Source organism: Gordionus sp. m RMFG-2023, chromosome 3 (assembly GCF_954871325.1).
Source record: "Gordionus sp. m RMFG-2023 chromosome 3, tfGorSpeb1-WG-v2, whole genome shotgun sequence".
NCBI lineage: Eukaryota > Metazoa > Nematomorpha > Gordioida > Chordodea > Parachordodidae > Gordionus > Gordionus sp. m RMFG-2023.
The window spans coordinates 16,302,369-16,322,537 of NC_088777.1; the positions used below are offsets into that span (position 1 = coordinate 16,302,369).

General features: G+C 26.2%; 1 protein-coding gene across 2 annotated transcripts; it reads right to left on the minus strand.

Moving 5' to 3' along the window:
- Positions 1 to 875: 875 nt before the first annotated feature.
- Positions 876 to 19,934, minus strand: LOC135925993 (ubiquitin-like domain-containing CTD phosphatase 1). 2 transcript variants are annotated; one of them, XM_065461622.1, is made up of 9 exons: positions 19,806 to 19,934; positions 19,680 to 19,768; positions 19,244 to 19,326; positions 19,057 to 19,172; positions 8,840 to 8,938; positions 6,027 to 6,226; positions 4,287 to 4,403; positions 3,865 to 3,998; positions 876 to 1,032 (listed from the first exon to the last, which is right to left on the minus strand). In XM_065461622.1, the coding sequence occupies exons 1-9, from the start codon at positions 19,864 to 19,866 to the stop codon at positions 996 to 998; spliced, it is 936 nt and encodes a 311-aa protein (XP_065317694.1). In that variant the 5' UTR covers positions 19,867 to 19,934; the 3' UTR covers positions 876 to 995. The 2 variants fall into 2 exon arrangements, with proteins under 2 accessions (XP_065317694.1, XP_065317695.1); XM_065461623.1 differs by lacking the exon at positions 876 to 1,032 and having other exon boundaries at positions 3,788 to 3,998.
- Between the last annotated feature and the right edge of the window lie 235 nt (positions 19,935 to 20,169).

Here is a 20,169-nt window from a genome sequence, read left to right on the forward strand (position 1 = left end):
ATTATTAAATTAACTAAAAAAATTTCATGTGTATATATTAATTGTCAAATAAATTAATATTTTAAGATAATTTTAATTAATTTATAATATACTTTTATGCAATACTATTGATGCTCAAAATTATTTTATAGAATTTTTAAAAATTTTAGATATTCCACTAACTTTTAATGAATAAATTTAAGTTAATGTAAAAAAAAATTTTTTTTAAATTAAAATGCTCGTTTTAAATGAGAATTAGTTCGACAGAAAGACAAAGATAGGGTATTGATATTTTTATTATTATTTTTATATGATGTTCGAATTGAATGAGAACAAAATATAAAAAATGTTGTTTACGTATTTTGTGCTCTCATAATAAGAGTTTCTGCTCTAAAACAACGGCAAACTCTGTATATAGGACTATATATTAATAAAAAATGTATCCGCTCTATAAATAACACATAATTTAACACCTTTTTTTTGTATCGTATCTTTTTATTTAACAATTGTGTTCCCACTAAGGAACCATAATTATTTAAGAATTTCGATTTGTATTTTTTTGTCTAATATATAAAAATTCTTTCGCTTTTTTGGAGGAAATGTCTAATTTTACCGCCAAGATCTTTTAAAAGCTTAAATGTTATAGGAGAAAAAGAACCGCCAAAATTTTATTAATTCTTCATTCTTTAATCTTCAGTGTGAATTTGATTAATTATTCTTTTTTTTTGTTATTTTTAATTTTCTTTATTATTTTTCCGTTCCAATCTTTAAAAAAGATTATGTATAATAACATAGTAATAAATAAATTAATTGCCAATTTTAAATTTTCTAATATATATTTAAAAAATATCAACATTCAAAAATAAATTATGATTTATGTTCAAACATATAAAATAAACACTTATAAAACTATTGGCTCAGTATCATAATCATAATAGAATATTTTATGGAAAAACGGCAGTTGTTAAAATAATAAATGCATTTTTTTAAATATTAAATCCAGTAGTTAATTTGCTTTATTCCATATATTTTTTGATTTTGTTTTTGATGTACCTATAATAAAAAGTTATATGTTTACACAAATATAAATATAATTTCTTTTTTCAATGTAAGAAATATTCTATTAAAATAACAACCCTTTCGTGCCTGTAAAGTACACATTTTCAAATAATTTATTCAATTTTTATTACATTATAATGCACATTAAAGTGGCATATCTAGGATTTTGTTTGGAGAAAGAAGGAGGGGGGAGGTCAATTAAAAAATATACGGTGCCTACTAATACATAATTTTGAGACAGCGATAACTTTTAATAGCAATTACTTTCTAGTTTACAATATACTTTAAAAAATAGGAAAAACCAACCACATATTTATATTCCAGTTCTTTACACAGATTTATTTATTATTATATCTAGAGTCGGTGTAAAGGATAAATATTTAGGAAGTATTCATCCCATTTGATCTGTTTTTTATAATATATTAAAATATTAAAGTATGAAAAACTAAATAATATATATAGACATATTTGGGGTATTTTCTTAAATACGTCATAAGTTAAAATACTCCGTTCTGTTATAGCAAGAAGTATAATCCTTGACTAAATATTTTTGGCTGGATCAGGTTTAAAAACATACATAATTGTATTCTCTTCCTTCATTAAAATAAAACGATTTTATTAATTTTTCTACTTTATAAAAAATGCGTTTAATTTATATATTTTTTAAAATTAAAAGTTTCAGATTGGATTTAAAATTATTCGGGAGGCTCGAGTCTAAAAATGAATTTAGAAAAATAAAACCGGCCGAAATGAGGCTTAAAAATGAATATAAAAAATTCGTGACATAGTTTGAAAGATTATATTCGAAAAATTTTAGGTAGGATAGCTAAAATCTATAATAAATTTTTCTTGTTTTGAATCATATATAGTTTAGTGATGTTAAAAGTTACTTTTGAAACATAACTAGTTACAGTTACTAGTTACATTGGCAAAAACATAACTAGTTACAGTTACTAGTTACATTTTTACAAAAGTAACTAGTTATTAGTTACAGTTATTTTCAAAAGTAACTAGTTACTTACTTTATACATCCTTCATATGCGCATTATTTATTTATTGAATGCATTTATTTAATATAAAAAAAATTAGGATAAACAAAGTATAATCAGTTATTTAAAATAATATACAATTTATTTATATAAAAAAATATCGCAAAATTGAATATTTACATAAAAATATATATTTGCATTGAAAAAAAAACATTTATTTTTCATAAAAATTAGAATCTAATAAATGTTTATTTGCTTTTAACAACAAATTAATTTCAAGGTTATTATCTAGGAGACGTGCTCGTTTATCTCCAAAAATGAGCTTACCTAGACTGAATAAGCGCTCTACGGGAGCACTTGATGTTAGAACAACATTATATTTAATAAAGAGTAATTTTAACTTTGGAAAATCGCTATATAAAGAAAAAGTGTTGTTATTAGATTTGATAAAGTTTTCTATAAGTTCATTATCCAGAATATTTTGGCGCTTTAGGTCAAAAAATCCAACTACATCAAGTGATGTTGGTTTTGAGCATGATTCATTCGTCTGGGATTCACTTTGAGGTATTAAGATATTTATTAAATTTAAAATTTCCTCCTTTTTTGCTTTATTCCTTTCTTGCCTAATCCAAGGCCAGTCAGTTTTAAATAAAGGGTGAAGAATTGCAGCAATGATGTTGTCATTATCATAAAGATTATTAAACCTATAACATGATATTATTAATTTATGAATAATTATTTGATTTTAGTTATCTTTTTTCAATACTAGCTAATATAGTATCCTTTTAGGTTGACAATATTTTAATTCCTGCACATCTGCCATACATATAAGTATTTGTGTTATTGTTGGGAACAATCAGACATTTTCACAAAATTTTAAATTAATAAATTAAATTTAAAAAATAAATTAAATTTAAAATTAATTTATCACAACATATTAAAAATAAAATTAATTATTTGAATATATCTTTAAAAGTAACTAGTTACTTTTGGTAGTTACATTTCAAAAATTTTAACTAGTTACAGTTACTAGTTACAATTTTTAAAATATAACTAGTTACAGTTATTTTTTAGCCAAAATGTAACTAGTTACAGGCAACTAGTTATAAGTAACTAGTTACCTTAACATCACTAATATAGTTACTATCTATCATCCATAATTTAGAAGGTACTTCATTTTTTTTTTTGAAAAAGGAATATTTTCATTTATTCGGAATATCCTAGCTTATGCTGCTGTCACAGAAAGAGTATTTTCTCTAATATATGAAAAACGGAGACGACCAAAATAAATGTTCAACTGAACTGACTAAAAGAACTAATTTATATTAAAGAAATTGCTTCTCGCTAAAATTTGTACGACCAGGTAAAATAAAAATGATCAATATTATTTCTCTTCAAATATTGAGATTACGAATTTAATTCATTTTTAAAAATTTCTTCATTCAAATTTCAAAGGTGGCCAAAGGTAACGTTGCATTTTTTGACATATATCACTTTCTAATAAAGATCAACTTTTCATTCGCAGTTAGGTAGGCTATGGATATCAATATTACGGCCTAAATAGCAAAATTCTACAAGATCTTTTATATTATTGGTATTTTATTTCGATAATTATATTTTATACAAGTTTATTTTATAAATGCGATTCTTTATATAAGTAAATACATCTATAATCAGTACACTATAATTTTCCTATAATTTATGTAGTGTTTTTCAGAAAAATATAACAGTGATATTATGGTAAAAGTAACTGGCCTGTAATAAGTTAAGGTTTGGAATCTTATCCTAATCTATTTTTCTACCATCTTTTATATTTCTAAATCTCAAATAATTAAACCTCTTCCAATGTGTATGATCTAACTCGCTGAAATTTCCGTTGAAATTAATTGCTATAAATTCCAAATATTTGCCCAACCATAATAGGTCTTCGTCTTGTTGTTCATCGGTATGCGTATTATGGAAAGGGTAAATCTTTAAAAAAATATATAACAATAACAAATTTATGATTTATTATATAGTCCAACGTAACTGCCAAAAAAATTTATGTTTGCAAAATAAAAATACCATGTTAAAAAGACTTATTCTATATTATATTTATCATAAACAGGGATCTGAACCATAAAGGATAGTTGGATTTAGGTAGAAATAAAGGTTAAATAGTATTTATCAACTTGATCTGTCAGACTATTATTTCCAGCCATTTTTATAAATGATTAACACGTAACAAATTATTTATCAGCAAAAGATATAAAAATAAACTCTCAATCCGTTTTGCGGGTTCATAAGGAAATTTTTGCGACAATCATCAACAATAATTGAGTTTTGAGGTGTGTACTTGCCCGGAAATTTTCCCCATATAAAGGCTAAGGGCTTTACCTATTATGGTATAAATAATTTAACATTTAAAAGTAAAATATAAGATTACTGGTATAATTCTATAAAAGTTGTATAATGTAATAACCAGGGTTGTGCATTTGACCGGTCAAATACTTTCGGTCAATTGACCGATATTTAACCGGTCAAACCGATATTGGTCAAATTCAAATATATGTTTTTTTAAGTTAATATTAACTTTATTTTGAATATAATAGTAAAATGAATCTATATTATTCATTTCTTAAATTCATTGTCATTAAACGTTTAGCTATCCGTAGCAGATTCTTGTTCTGATTCATATTCAATATTATTATTTTCTTTAATATTTTTTAATCAATTTTCCTGATGTCTTAGATCTTCAATCGATTTCTATTTTTATAAGAATATTAACCCAAATCGACCTATTTCTTTCTAAAGAAGAAGTAGAACTAGGAATTATTAATCTCTTAATGGGCATGGTGGACAAAGTTTAATCTATTAACTTGAGGTCGGAATTGATTGTTTTTGGAAATCACTACTTTCCTAATTCGCTATATTAAACATGCTGTTTTTTCTTCTGAAATTAATTATATCACTTAAAATATTTTGGTCATCACTATCTTGTAAAATAGCTAATTCTTAAATTATATCACATACTTCATTTAATTCACTACTAGTGAGATTCTCCTTTTGATGCAAACATTGTGATCACATGTATTTATATCGTTTTTCCCTTTTTTAAACATATTTTTAATTATTTTCCTTTAAATTATTTTAGAGTATTTGACCAGGTCAAATACTCCTCCGGTCAATTGACTGAATTTGACTGGTCAATTGACCAACTTGCCAACCCTGGTAATAACTGATAATGATAATATAAGCATGTTATACTTGTAATACAAGGAATCACAAATAGAAACATCATATAAGTATATCAGAACAAATAGAGCAGTCGGAAAGTGGCTAAGTTTAGTAAATATTTTATTGGCCTAGCCAAGATATTAGTCGATGAAAAAACTAAAACTGAATTTATAAGTATATCAGAACAAATAGAGCAGTCGGAAAGTGACTAAGTTAAGTAAATATTTTATTGGCCTAGCCTAGTCGATGAAAAAACTAAAACTGAATAACCGTAACCTAATTAGCTGCTATTGTCAAAAAACTAGATTTCGCAGTTAACAACAATATCCGTAGCATAAAATTTGTCATAATTAGCCGTGATTATAAAACAGGTTGTCGATTTAGCCATAGCCATATCTATAAAAAAATTTAAAACATCTTTTTATCGCCATTTCCACTTTTAGAATAGGCCGATTTTCACTCTATAAAATTTTATGTCTCATATTAAAGGGCATTTAAAGATATATAATATAATCTGGAAATCAATAAGCAAACCTCGACGGATTATTAGATAGTTTTTAGAGAAATGGGGTCTTACGATAAGTCATAAAATACATTTCGTATTTAGGTCATAAATAATTTGTATGAATACTTATTTTTTAAATAAGGTAAAGTTAAGATCCACTTATTAAATTTCGGTCTGGTCTCGACCAATGAGGGATAGTAAGCTTCAGTATTGGAATATAAGGCTTAATTTTAAGATCAAAGTTTTAATCATGGTAAGCTATAAAAAAAATTAACTACCTCGATGAGCCCTGATTTTTCAGTGTACACGTTTATCATGGCGTTATGGTCTAGGAAAAAATTAATTTTGTATTCGGAAGCTTGTGGTGGGGAATCATTGTGAGATGCGGATAGAGAATTTTGGATTTGATTGGAAGGTGAAGACCGGATTATCCCCATTTGTATAACTTTGGCTTCTATATATTTCATCTTGGTAGCGGCTGATAGTAATATATTCGTGATATCAATTACAAAATATTAATATATATATTTATTGCAATGTCTTTATTTAAATATGAAAATCTTATTCTTTAAATCCGTGAATTCAAACCGTTTTAATTTTATTTATTAATATACCTTCCTATTTTTTATCAATCAATTTTAAGTTAGTTAATTAAGTGTTGAAAAGAAACTGCAGTAAAATCTTCAAGAGGTGACCAACCTCTCAGGAGAGGTTACGTTTTGGTTAACACGAATAAATGGTTGACATGGAAAAGTAGCCGATGTACAGAACATATTTTGACAGGGGATCAATCTATATGGGTCGCAAAGTAAAGAGATGACAATATTTAGGACCTTATTGTATTCTTTAAATAATCCTGAATATATGACATTTTAGTGTGGCAGTAACTCTTCTTAGGATCCAAGCCTTGAGTCAGTGTGCTAAAAGTATATCCCTTGCATCGGACCTATTTTTCAGGGTTGACTTAATCTGGGAATTTTTCCCAAAGATTCGGGTCCATTCGACTTTTTTTAAAATTGGATTGTTGAAAATGTAAGATATTTCAACGAGAGCCAAAAAAAATTCGAAGCGCTGAGGAATAATAAAAAATTTTAGTGTTAATCTTGAAATAATATTCATAAAAGAATTTTGAAAATTAAGCAATTTAAAATTTAGTTGTGGTTCGAATCCGAAATAAATTTGAAAAAAGTTCCGAATCGAATTAGTCCGCTCGAATCAGTACGTGCAGGGCTCTTAATTTAAATCAAACTTTTTAAAATAAATCAGATTCTTTTTAGAAGTCGAATTTTATATAATTAAACAAATATCAAGTAGAGGTGGGCGCTGGCTTGATTTCTTTTCACGGCCCGTTCGCTCACAATGGCAAAAGAATCATGCTCCCCCTCACGAAAGACAATATTTTAATCACGCCCGAAGAATTCACGGTGTTTATAAATTTTTTAAATTTCAAAGCTTTATTGCTACTTTTACACTTTTTTGAATTTATTCTATTTTATTTCTTAAATTCCATATTAATAACAAACAACAAAATTACCATTTATATTAATCATTTTTATTTTAAAAAAGAAGAATGTCCATTTTTTTGATTTTAATTGTATTCGCCTTTCCTCTAATAAGCGATTGGCCAGAGAAGAAATAATTTTTCACTGGAAGTCGAGCTGGGGCTGATAAAATTTTATAGCAAATTTTCTCAAAAAATAAATGAATTTCCCTGTTTCCAAAACTCAAAATATTTTCATTGTTATTTGTTTTGTGAGCGATAAATCTTTTAAGTTCATCCTCATAACTTCCATCGGTAGATGTTGTCGCCTCAACTGAATAATCTAAATATTCTCTAAATATTTCATTTAGAATAAGCAGTTGTGCAAGATGAATTAGAAAAGTTAAAATTGTTAGTTGGCATGGTCTTATGCATATCGTCGAATTTTAAATCATTTCGCATTTTCAAAGCTTATATATATCTGCCTTTCTTTAAAAAAAATGTATTTAATAAAACAATGAAAAAAAAATGGTAAAAAAAAATCATGATAAAAGACATAATGTTTTTCAATTAAACAATATATATTTTTAAAAAGTCACTAGAAGAAAGTGGAGGTGTACTGTTTAGAACTAGAACTAATCTGGAATCAGAACCCATTTTAAAATTTTAGGAAGTTGTTCTAACAAAAAAGAAAGAAAGAAAGAAAGAAAGAGTGTAATGATGTGTCTAGGGCTGCACCAATTGGCTTGGCTATATAAAAGTATAAATTACGAAATTGGCACAAGTTTGAAAAATATTTTTCCAATACATAACCCTTGGAATGTTAATAACATTTAAAGAAATATAGTTATCAAACAAAAATTATTTTAAGGAGGGGTTGGTAGCTGCAAATAAAATCAGGTTATGTTTTGGAATAGGAAAAACCAACCAATTTTTGGAAATCGGTACAGCAATAGTTGAGCCATTTATTTTAGAGGGTTTACTCATTGTTTAATTTTTTTCTATATTGCTTTAACAGACTTGGAACCGAAAATGCGTCAAATTTAAGTATTAGAACCAACTTTCTTTAAATAGAATAACCCGTATCACTTTTTTTAAAAAAAAAATATTCGAAACAGGAATCATTTTTGGTCAGGTTCAAAAAAAAGTGTATAAGTTGTAGATGTGGAGATCTTTATATAAATTCATTTTTTCCGTAAATTTAAGGGAAGGGTTACAACCCTAGAACTCTCCGCGAAATCCGCCACTCATTACAATGCATGGTCTAGTAAATAGTAATTTAATAATAAAAAAAATTCTATAAAAATTAATAATAATTTCATGCATTAATTCGATTCTTAATGTTTGATGAATTTATAAAATTTTCGCTTTAAATTTTGGTCTATATCTATGATCCCAGGGGCCCAGAACAAAGTCATTTTTGCGTTCCTGTTCCGAAAAAATACATATGTTTCGTTCCAGGTTTTGGAATGTTGGAGAACACGTTCCTAAAAAATAATTCAACTTTATTTCTTATACATTAAGCTCGTACAAGATTTTTGCGTTTTGATTACAAGTTCATATTATATGTAGGTAAATATAATTTGAATAAGAAAAAGTTAATTGACTTACACCATATACAAATGTCGTAATAATTGTAAACGGTGTTAAGGAATTCATGCAAGTAAGGTCTCATCAATTCGCTTCCTCTTTCCGCGTATGATTTGTGATCTTTGTTTAGGAAATTTTTTTTTTTAAATATATAAATTATGTATACAGAAAACAATATAATGTAATTTATGGGCAAAAATATTCCTCATGATTTATTTACAATAGAATAATTTCATCCAAAAATATTATTTTTACGTTATTTTTAAAAATTTGCTTATTTTCATTATAAATTATACCAGACATAAAAATTATGGAACGCTATAGGAATGAAAACGGTGATTCTGACATCGTTAAGGGAACTTCCAAAAAATAATATGAAAATTTTATTTTTATTGCCTAATTAAATTAGGTAACTCATTGAAACTTGGGGAAATTTTTAATATTATATTTATTAAAATAATAAGTAAGTATGTTATCGTTGGATATTGGTGGAAATTTTTTGATGTAATAATAATTCAAAGTTTCATTACTCAAAAGTTTTAAGAATTGCTGTTCAATTGGCGTAATTTTAAATTATTCTTTTTATTAAAAAATAATAATATACCATTGTCTGGATTTTAGTGAAATTAAGGCGAGCATCCCCAGAACTGGAAGAAAATATACCTTTCATTTATTATGTGAATATTCTTATTTGCGTAATATTAAAAATGTCAAATAAGTAAATTAATTAAATTTTTAAATGATATAGATTTATATAGAGCTATTTATTTTTTTCCTTAAAATTATATATCTCTATATATATCAGTTTATATATTATGTTTATTCAAATAAATTGCTTAATTATAATTAATATTAAATTTCAAAGGATAACTTTGTTACCAACTTAGTATTCAGAGTAGTGTTGTTAAAGTAACTAGTACTTGTAACTAGTTACATTTTTGCAAAAATAACTGTAACTTGTTATACATTTTGGAATGTAACTAGTTACTTTTTAAAATATTCATATATATTATTAAAATATATTCAAATTATTAATTTTATTCTTAATATGTTATATTATAATGAATTAATTTTAATTAATTTAAAATTTTGATTAAATATCTGATTCTGTATGTTAGCCTTTTTTATAGAGTTAATATTGATAAATGAATTAGATAGATTCAGAATTATAATCGTAGCCTGAATTTTGCTAGGGGGAAAGCACCATTATGTAAATTTTGCCCCATAAATATTATTGGTATCACTTTTGTAGGCCTTTGTCTAAGTTATATTTTTACAAAAATAATTTTGTCTTTGCTCTTTAAATTTTGAATTATAGTGGTTATTTTTAAAAAAAATTATAACTTTTACTCATTTTTCTTTCGAATTCTTGCTTATAGTGTGATATATTGAATGTACAGAATTTAATATGAATATTGCTCTGACTCGTCATTTAATGAGGATGACATTCAAATGATTCAGAATGATAAAATAGAAAATGTACCATCCCTTTCTAAAAGTATTACCAAAGCAACAGACTTAGATGTGAAAATACTTTAGCCATGTTTCAAAAAGTATTTTGGATTTCACATAAAGAAAACTGGTATTCCAGGTAATATTAGCGTTAAGTATTTTTTATATAGTATTGTAAAACGGCTTAATTTAGGTCGATTTTTAAAAAGAACGATATTAAAATTTTAGCCAAAATAAGAGCCTGAAGATTTTGCACATAGATGGCAGAAAGGTTTGGACCTCTATTTGGCGAATCTCGACGCTTATATAATATAATTTGACTAAAATCTTAATCAAGCCGTTTTAAAAATCGAAGCAAATTGTACCATTTAACGACACTACTCCTACTATGTCTTCCAAAAAATGGTATTTTTCAGTATCTAAGTCATACACAGACAGGTTAAGGAAACACATTTCTATAAAATTATTTTCACCGAAATCTTAAGTGTACTAAATTTTAATTAGATGTACATGTAACAAGATTTTTGTTTGCCTAAATATTATATAGAATTATCAATTAGCAACATAAGATGTCAATCTTTTTATATAATTATATGAAAGCTTATATCATTGCCATATGAAAATGCCAACTTTTGTGGATTTACAAAATAAAGTGGGCCATATAAATTCTTATTAAATATGATGTTGTCCTCACACCAAGTGCTCCCGTAGAACGTTTTCTTACTTTAGAGAGGCTTATTTTTAAAGTGAAATAAGCGCATCCTTTAGACAGAAATTTTTAAAATAGTTTATTATTAAAGGCAAATAAAAATTTACTAAGCTAGAATTTTTATATAAATAATCAGTGCATATATATATTGTGAATCCTATATCAAATCAACAAAAAAAAGTCGATTTTCAACCCGACCCCCTTTAATTTTTCTTAAATTTTGTATACTGGTAGTATACACTATAAATAAGAAAAAAATGAAATTTTACCTTCCAACACTGTTTACCCGCTAAGATATGGCCGTTTAAAGCGCGGAAAAATGGTACATTTTTGACAAAATGCACCTCATTTATATCTCGAGAAATAATTATGTTAGAAAAATAATTTAAATTTTATTTTAGCTTAATAAAAGTTCTTTAAAATGACATAAAAATAAATATGATGGACATTTTATTAATATCGAAAACCGGATGTGTAAAACCGAAAATGGCCATAATTTTTTTTTCAAATTTTTTTTTCTGTAGATATATATCACACTGCTTTATATTTGTACAAAATCCTAGACTGGGATCAACATGGGTTTAGGAGTTATTACTCTTTATATGGCTAAAATTGAACAAATTTAACATTAATATCATCATATTTTAATTTAATGAATAGTTATGAAATAATGTTAATTTAAAAATTATGTCTAAATAATAGGCCCTTACTTTTTTTTATCTTTATAAAAAAAATGTGGCTGGGATAGTGAGCTGTTTAAAACTTTAGTTAAATCTTATCTCAAAATTAAAATTACTTGACAAAATAATTTAAATATTTTATTTAGCATAAGATAATCTACCAAAATTGAAATTCAACAATAAATTTTCCCCCATATTTTCAAAATTAAAAGAAAGGCTTAATATATTATTTGACGAGAATTCTATAGATTATAAAACATTCAAACAATGGATAGCAGTTGATCGAACTACCCTCAAAACACTGACAAAATCCGCTGATGAATTTGTAGATTATTTAATTGAATAATTAGACAATTTAATTCCTCATTTATTATAGCTTCACGATAATCATTAATTCGAAACTTTTTAAAATTCAATTTAAATGTTGGCGAATTCTTAGTTATTGCAGACTTTTCAGAAAACAATGCATTTATAGTGCAGAACCATGCACAAGGATTTAATCAGACCAATAATCAAGCCACTATCAACTCATTTATAATTTATTACCGTGAGAACAACATAATAAAACATGTAAATTTAGTGGTTATATTAGTTTGTTTAAAGCACAACGCATGTACATTTTATTTATTTTAAAAATTGATCGTATTATTGGAGCAAAGATTTAATAGAGTGGCTAAAATTTATTATTTTTCTGATGGAGCAAAAACCAATATAAAAATAATAGATTTAATTAATCTCTACAATCATGAAAATGATTTTGGGATAAAGGCTGAGTGACATTTTTTGAAAACCGCACAAGGTAAAAGTCCATGCGACATTTTGGGGGCCGTTACTAAACGGTTAGCAGCTCGAACAAGTTTGCAACGTCCATATGAATATCACATATTGACAACAATAGATTTATTTAACTATGCAAGAAATAATATCTATGGAGTAAATTATATATTTGTGAGCAATAACGAATATATGAACATAGAAAGTCATCTTGAAAGCAGATTTTTAAAAGCAAAGAGAATTTCTGGAACACAAAGTTCCAAGCTTTTATTCCCCTAGACGAAAACAAAAGTCATAATTTATTAAAATTCCTTGGATGATTATAAAATATGATATATTTTAATTATAAATTTTTGATTGTATTAAATGTAATGCAATTTGAGGCAAATAAAGTTATAAATATGTTTAGAATTATTTTGTCAAGTAACTTTGAGATAAAATTTAACTAAAGTGTTAAGCAAACTCATTATTCCAGCCACTTCTCAAAAATTTTGATAAAGATAAAAAAAAGTAAGGGCCTAACATTTACACATAATTTTAAATTAACATTATTTCATAACTATTCATTAAGATATTAATGTTAAATTTGTTCAATTTTAACCATATAAAGAGTGATAACTCCTAAACCCATGATGATCCCAGTCTAGGATTTTGTACAAATATAAAGCAGTGTGATATCTATCTACAGAAAAAAAATTTTGAAAAAAATATACCTTTTTTCTATGGCCATTTCCGGTTTTACACATCCGGTTTTCGATATTAATCAAATGTCTATCATATTTATTTTTATGTCATTTTAAAGAACTTTTATTAAGCTACAAAATAAAATTTAAATTATTTTTCTAACTTAATTATTTTTCAAGATATTTGAAAATAAATGAGGTGCATTTTGTAAAAAATGTACTATTTTTCCGCGCTTTAAACGGCCATATCTTAGCGGATAAACAGTGTTGGAAGGTAAAATTTCATTTTTTCTTAGTTATAGTATATACTACCAGTATACAAAATTTAAGAAAAATTGAAGGGGGTCGGGTTGAAACCTTGGTTGATTTGATATGGAATTCACCATATATATATAATATTCTGATATTTTATTTCGGTGTAAATATATTCTATTCTCTAAAAAATTTTTCGTGTAATTATATTTTTATACAAATAAATTGTGTATATTTCCTTTTAAATACCATTCATTAAGATTTGTAAATTGTAATTTTTTTATATTAAATAAAAAAAAATGATGCGTTATATAAATGATTTATAAAGTAACTTATAATTAATTACTCTTAAAATATAACTATAACTAGTTACCTTTTTATGTATATGACTAATTAGTAAATTTCAAAAGTAACTTTTAACAACACTAGTTGAGAGGTATTTTTTGACACTCAAATTTATAATAATATCACCGCGCAAATATAAATGACAATCTTTTAAAGAATGTATTAATTAATACTTAGATCTAATAACTGATCTATAGAGGCAACAAGCAACTAACACAAATTACTGATCATTTATTTCAATTTTTTAATTATATTATGATAGTGGTGTCGATAGGGAGAACAGAATGTCTAAAAAACAATTATTTGAACAAAAAAATTTGGGATCGTCTTAAAATCCTAAAGGTTTACTTATTAGCATGCCTGACATTTCATTACGAGTATATGCAGTAAAAAATAGAGAAGAGAAATTAATAAGTGTTATTATATGATGGGGAATTAGCATCAAGAGTTTAATTAGTAAAGCTTGGACAGTTGAATTGGAAGCTATATGATAAAAAAGTTTCAAATAAATAAGGATGTACAGCAAAGACCACAGGCCTAGTCCGGAACTCGGGAGTAAAATGGTATAACTTAAAAAATCCGGCCTGGCCTATAATTTTACAAACCCAAACAGGACCGATTTAAAAAAAAACTATTTCAAATTATATTAATTAATCTCGGCCCCATCATTTGTGCAAGGATGGCAGGATATTGAAAAATACGTGGCAATCATAGGGTACAAAAAATTTAGAAATTACAAGATAATTCTTTAATAGAAGATAGGCCTTGGTGATGAAAAATGCAGTAGTCAAGTGTAAGATCATTTGAAGTGTCTGCAAAATCTTAAAAAAGTTTTCCTGGTCAAAGGATGACCCTAGATATGAGATGTGCCCTTCTCAATACATTTGAACCTTATATTATTTTCAACATTGTTGTGGGACAAGGATTTAATAGACCTACCTTTTCTATTATTTTATGATGCCTATTGTTTAATTGAATTGATCGGGCAAGCCACCTATTATTCCATCATCTTATACTATGAGCTTAAATTGGGAGTGTGTGATTCATATCTTGGAATCTATTCTAAGACTAAAGATAATTAGTCCAAGCGAGTTACCCAGTTTGATGCTTTCTAATAAAGGAATTCATTTATCTCCGAAAAAGAGGTGTTGGTCTTGAGTAGCTGGTTTGAAGATACTAGGAAGATTCTGGTTAATAAGAGTTGACAGATATCAGAAATTAACTGCGTCTTAAAATTTTGAATGCATTAGTGAAATCGATCTTGACGAGGAGGCCATTTGAGGGGTTGCCATCCAAGTACATTCGGGCCATGTGAAGAGCAGATTCGCATTCGCTTTAAGGTTAATTCCTAAATTAAACTTACATTGCAGGATACTGTAAACTACATCTAACTCATTACTACTTTGGCTAGTAGTTGACGCCAAGTGTGCCAATGACAATGGATCTAACGTTTTTGATAGATTAGTGAAGAGCTATAAGTTTGGTAATAACTGAAAGAATGTCCTCAAGTAACATACTGTTGATGAGCTGGGTTATTTTTGAAAGGATATTAGTTTATTGAGTGGGTTATGCCAATCCATAAATTTTTCACCTATGCGAAATGATATAACTACAAACCTGATCGAATAAATATTGATTTTTATTCACCATCTACCCTTAAACGAATGTAATAAAAAAAATTATATTATTTTTCATTCAAAAAAAAACAACTAATTTTTACGAAGATTAAGTATTATTTGATTTTTCAAAAGTTAATAATCACATTTAAAATATGGGAAATATTCGTGATTGTGGTTAAATGTAGTGTTGTCAAACCTCGATTTTGTCGATTTAAAAAAAAGGAGAAATCAAGATTTTTTCTAAAATATTATTACCTATTCCTCAAAATTTCGCCAATAGATGCCGAAACCTTTCTATCATTTGTGAGCAAAATCTCCAAGCTTAGATAGTTTTTGGCGCAAATTTAATTTAGACTTTTTTAAATAGGCCATAAAACAACGCTAGCTGAATATGAAGCGGATATCTTAAAATTCTTATCTTGTTGCAGAAAATGAATTATCTGTTTCTTATAAGGTAATTCGATTTTTTATTAACATTATACCAGAGTTGTTAAAATAGCGCGCTGCTTAGATGCTTTTTAAAAATATAATGCAACTATAAACATGAAATTTTAAATATAATATCATAATTATTTATAATTTATTTGATTTAGAAATTGAAATTTATATTTTCAATTTGTTTTATAAGTCTAAATCATCTTGTGTAAATTATTTAAAATGTCATGGCAAATGGATATCCAAATCGATGTAAGTGAGTCAGACAATTATGATATTAATGAAATGGAAGGTACCCTGGAAGAAAATGTTCTTGATAACAATAATACAAATTTTCCATTTCCAAAATTTGAAAATATTTTCAAATTGTGAGTCAGACAATTATGATATTAATGAAATGGAAGGTACCCTGGAAGTAAATGTTCTTGATAACAATAATACAAATTTTCCATTTATTTAAAAATATTTTCAAATTATGTTAAAAAATTTTTCAACTGTAAAAAAATATATCATCAAATAAATCTAGTAGCTATAACCTCAAAAAACACCTAAAGGTAATTGTCATTTATTAAATTCTAATAGTATTTTTATTTTGTAAGAATGTTCATGCCAACAGTTTTAAATAGATAGAAAAACATCTTAATAATTTTGGCATAGGGGAAGCTACATCCAAAAAGATCAATTTTCAAGTTAAATTGATTAATTATTGCCATGCAAATATTTCTCAGAAACAGGCTGATAATGTTATTGTTGATTTTATATGATACAGTTCAGCCAATGTTATTGGTTGATAATCCATCAATTACCATGATGATTAAAACTATCCCCTGGCACAACAATTTTTTTGTCTCCAGACATTAATGATTGAGATAGCAGAAAAAGATGCCCAAGTTAGAACTATAAAAATAACCTCCACTGACAATTTTTATGAAATAAAGAATACAAATATAATAAAAAATCATTAAACGCGTTTTTTAAACCTAAAATTATAAATGAGTATTTTTAATAATTTTTCTTATATTATAAATTTTTATATATTAAATACTGGCTTGCCCTCAAATGCTAGTGTTAAGAGATTATTTAGTAAGGCAAAACTTATACTTTCTGACCATCGCTCTAGACCTAGGAATAAGAGTATAAAAATAATTTTAGATTAAAAAGCAACAAAAAAATTTTAAAAAATGAATTTTACCATAAATATTTATTTTTATTACATAAATTTTTTATAATCAAAGCTAAATATATTAAAAAATTTATAAATGTTAATTTTTATATAATATCAGAGACCTACAGACCCGGCCCTAAGCCTGGCCTTGGTTTATGGCCGGGCCAGTCATATTTTAATTTTTTAAAATATACCTGGGTAGGGCTGTATATTTTTAAAACCAAATATTTAAATTGCTATTATTAGCTATAAAAATCAAAAATAAATATAATATTTTTTAAAAAAATCCAGGCCAGGCCTGAAAGTTTTTTTTAAAAAAAGCCGGGCAGGGCCTTAAAATATAAAACCAGGGCTGGGCCATGCCGTAAATATAATTTTTGAAAAAAGGGCCAGGTTGTGCAAATGGTACCTCTGCAAATCTCTGTGTACTATATACTATGCAATTACATTATAAGCAAAAAATAAACAAATTTATTTTTAATTTATTTCACAAAAGGTACCCTAAAAAGTAGCCAAAGCTATTTTTTTTAAAATAGTAGCTAATAGGGGGTTCTTTTTTTGATGGATAGCAATAGCTGTAGTATGAAACTTTTTTTTGACAATTAAAGGTAGTGGTCTACTTTTAAAAGTAGGGTTTAATAACTCTGAAAGATAGCAACACTTTATAACATCTTCTGTAGTTAGGTAGGTAGTGCAAATACTACGTTCAGGGAAAATTGTATTATTGGTGTTGATGTTATTAGATTCGTTTTTCTGAAGAAGGGTATTGATAGAATCATTATTTTACAGAGCCAGATATTCATTGGATATGGCAAGTCACATGACATATTCAATGTTCAAGTTATTTACTTTGCATGATATAGGTTTAACTATTATTTTAAGGGAATTTTGGCTTACCTATTTATTATTTTTGAAGGATGTGGGTCATCATTTTAGAGAGACAGGATGCTTGTATGCATCTTTTATCTGTTGAGTAAGTATATTTTTGCTTAATGGATCAGATATTGTAAATTGTGGAATGATTAAAATAAAAACTCAAGCAAATGCCTGATTGATTAGAAGTTGTTAAAAATAATAGATACAATAATATTTTGCTTTTTGCACCCTTGAGTATGAGAGAAAAGATATAAGGCTTGGGGTCAATGAGAAATGACTAGCATGGAATTCTAGGTTTGCACTATTTAAAGGTATCATGAAGAATATCTGGAACAGGGATAAAAGTTGTAGATACTGTAAATAGCTGGATGTGAGAGCTATAAATCAAAGTATGGCTAGGGTTGATACAGGCTTTCTCGATTAGGGGAATTTAATTCCACCTATACTATGAGGTGGCAGAAGGGTCATAAGTTAGATGGGCATTTGCATGTAGTCAAATTATATTAAATTGTATTTTAAAATTATTTAGTAAGATCTTGAACTTCACTTTGAAAAACAATTATAAAAATCATCTTGATATTGTTATTATTGCACAAAGGGATCTATTTTTATGGCTATTATTAATTAAAAAATATTGATCTTGAACTTCACTTTGAAAAACAATTATAAATCATCTTGATATTGTTATTATTGCACAAAGGGATCTATTTTTATGGCTATTATTAATTAAAAAATATTGATCTTGAACTTCACTTCAAAAAACAATGATAAAAATCATCTTAATATTGTTATTATCACACAAAGGGATCTATTTTTATGGCTATTATTAATTAAAAAATATTTTTATGTAAATGAAGAGTGAAAAAAAATATTCTATTTTTTTCAATAAATTTAGTTGATTTTTTATTATATTCATAAAAAAAGATTCTGTACAAAGTTACATTGAAGTAATTTAAGAAAAGATATATTAAATAAATGAGAATGTCCTAAGGAATTGGTTAGTATTCATTGCAAATTTTTTTCCTCAAAACAATTCCATGTCCTATGATTTTTTTAAAATTATTAATAATTTCATTTACATATTCAGATTTTGTAATAATTGAGGAGTATTTTACAATTTTATTTTAGTCGTTATGTTATTTCTATCAACAGTTTTTAAATTTCAAAAATATGTTGTATTTGATTGACATAGGAAAAAAAGAGTGTGTGACTTATAGTTTGATATGATTTTATTTAAACTTATCTTACCAAATATAGTTCCATCTATATCTAAAACCAACAAATATTTTCCCTCTCTAGGTTCATGGTAGGATTTGATATTATAATTTAATACTCTTTTTTCTATTTTATCCAAATTTTCTACCCTATAAAATAAAAATATATGCTAAGTAATTAAAAATTTTAAGAAAATTATATTTCTTCAAAATTAAAGTACCTTTGACAGATATTTATTTCTTCTTCAACAAGGTTATCATCTAAATCATTTTTAATGTTGTCATTCACCTCAATTTCTTCTAGCTATATAAATAGGAAATAATAATGTATTAGAAGACACAACCCAGCTTGTGGAAATTTTCTATTGGGTCTCTGGTCTGGCCTGTAATTATTTTTTTTTAGACAGCCTCACCAGCAAAATATACCTTTAAAAGGTTGTCCAGCCCAGTCCTTAGCAATTTTTTGTGAAGAAAAATGAAAAGCAATTAGTGTTAAAATCATTACAAAATTTTGGCCCAGCCTTGTAAAAATATTTTGAACAATTTATCCAGCCCAGCCCAAAAAAAATTTTGTGCAATGTCCATGAATAATATTCTTAATAATATAAATTCTCATAAAAAAATAGCAATGCAAATATTATATTTAACAAAAAAAACCTCATCGTTGCAACCCATCATCATTAATTTAGTTCCTGATTTTATATTTAATTGCTCTAAAGAATCTTCATCCAAGGGAGGCTTATTTTCTATATTTTTGTAGTTGTTATAATAACTAAAGGGTACTTTTTATTCCTAATAATTTCTGACGCTTCGGAAGAACATAGGTTAAATCAAATATCTTCATTTTCAAGTCTAACAATGTAGAATTTGAATTTAAAGAATCTATTTTATAACTATTTTTTTTCCACTTTATAAGAATTTCCATTTAAGATATGACACATAACGTCAGTCAACATAGCAATTTAATTTATTAATTTTTTAAAGATCCTGGTACAATCCAAAATTTTATAGGTTTCATAAAACTCTAGGAATAAGTATTGTAAAAGATTTTATAGAAAATTATACATAAATGTATAAGAATGTGAGATATGATATATGTCTAATTGAATTTTAAAAATCAATCGTAGTTTTCTTTGTATACATTCGT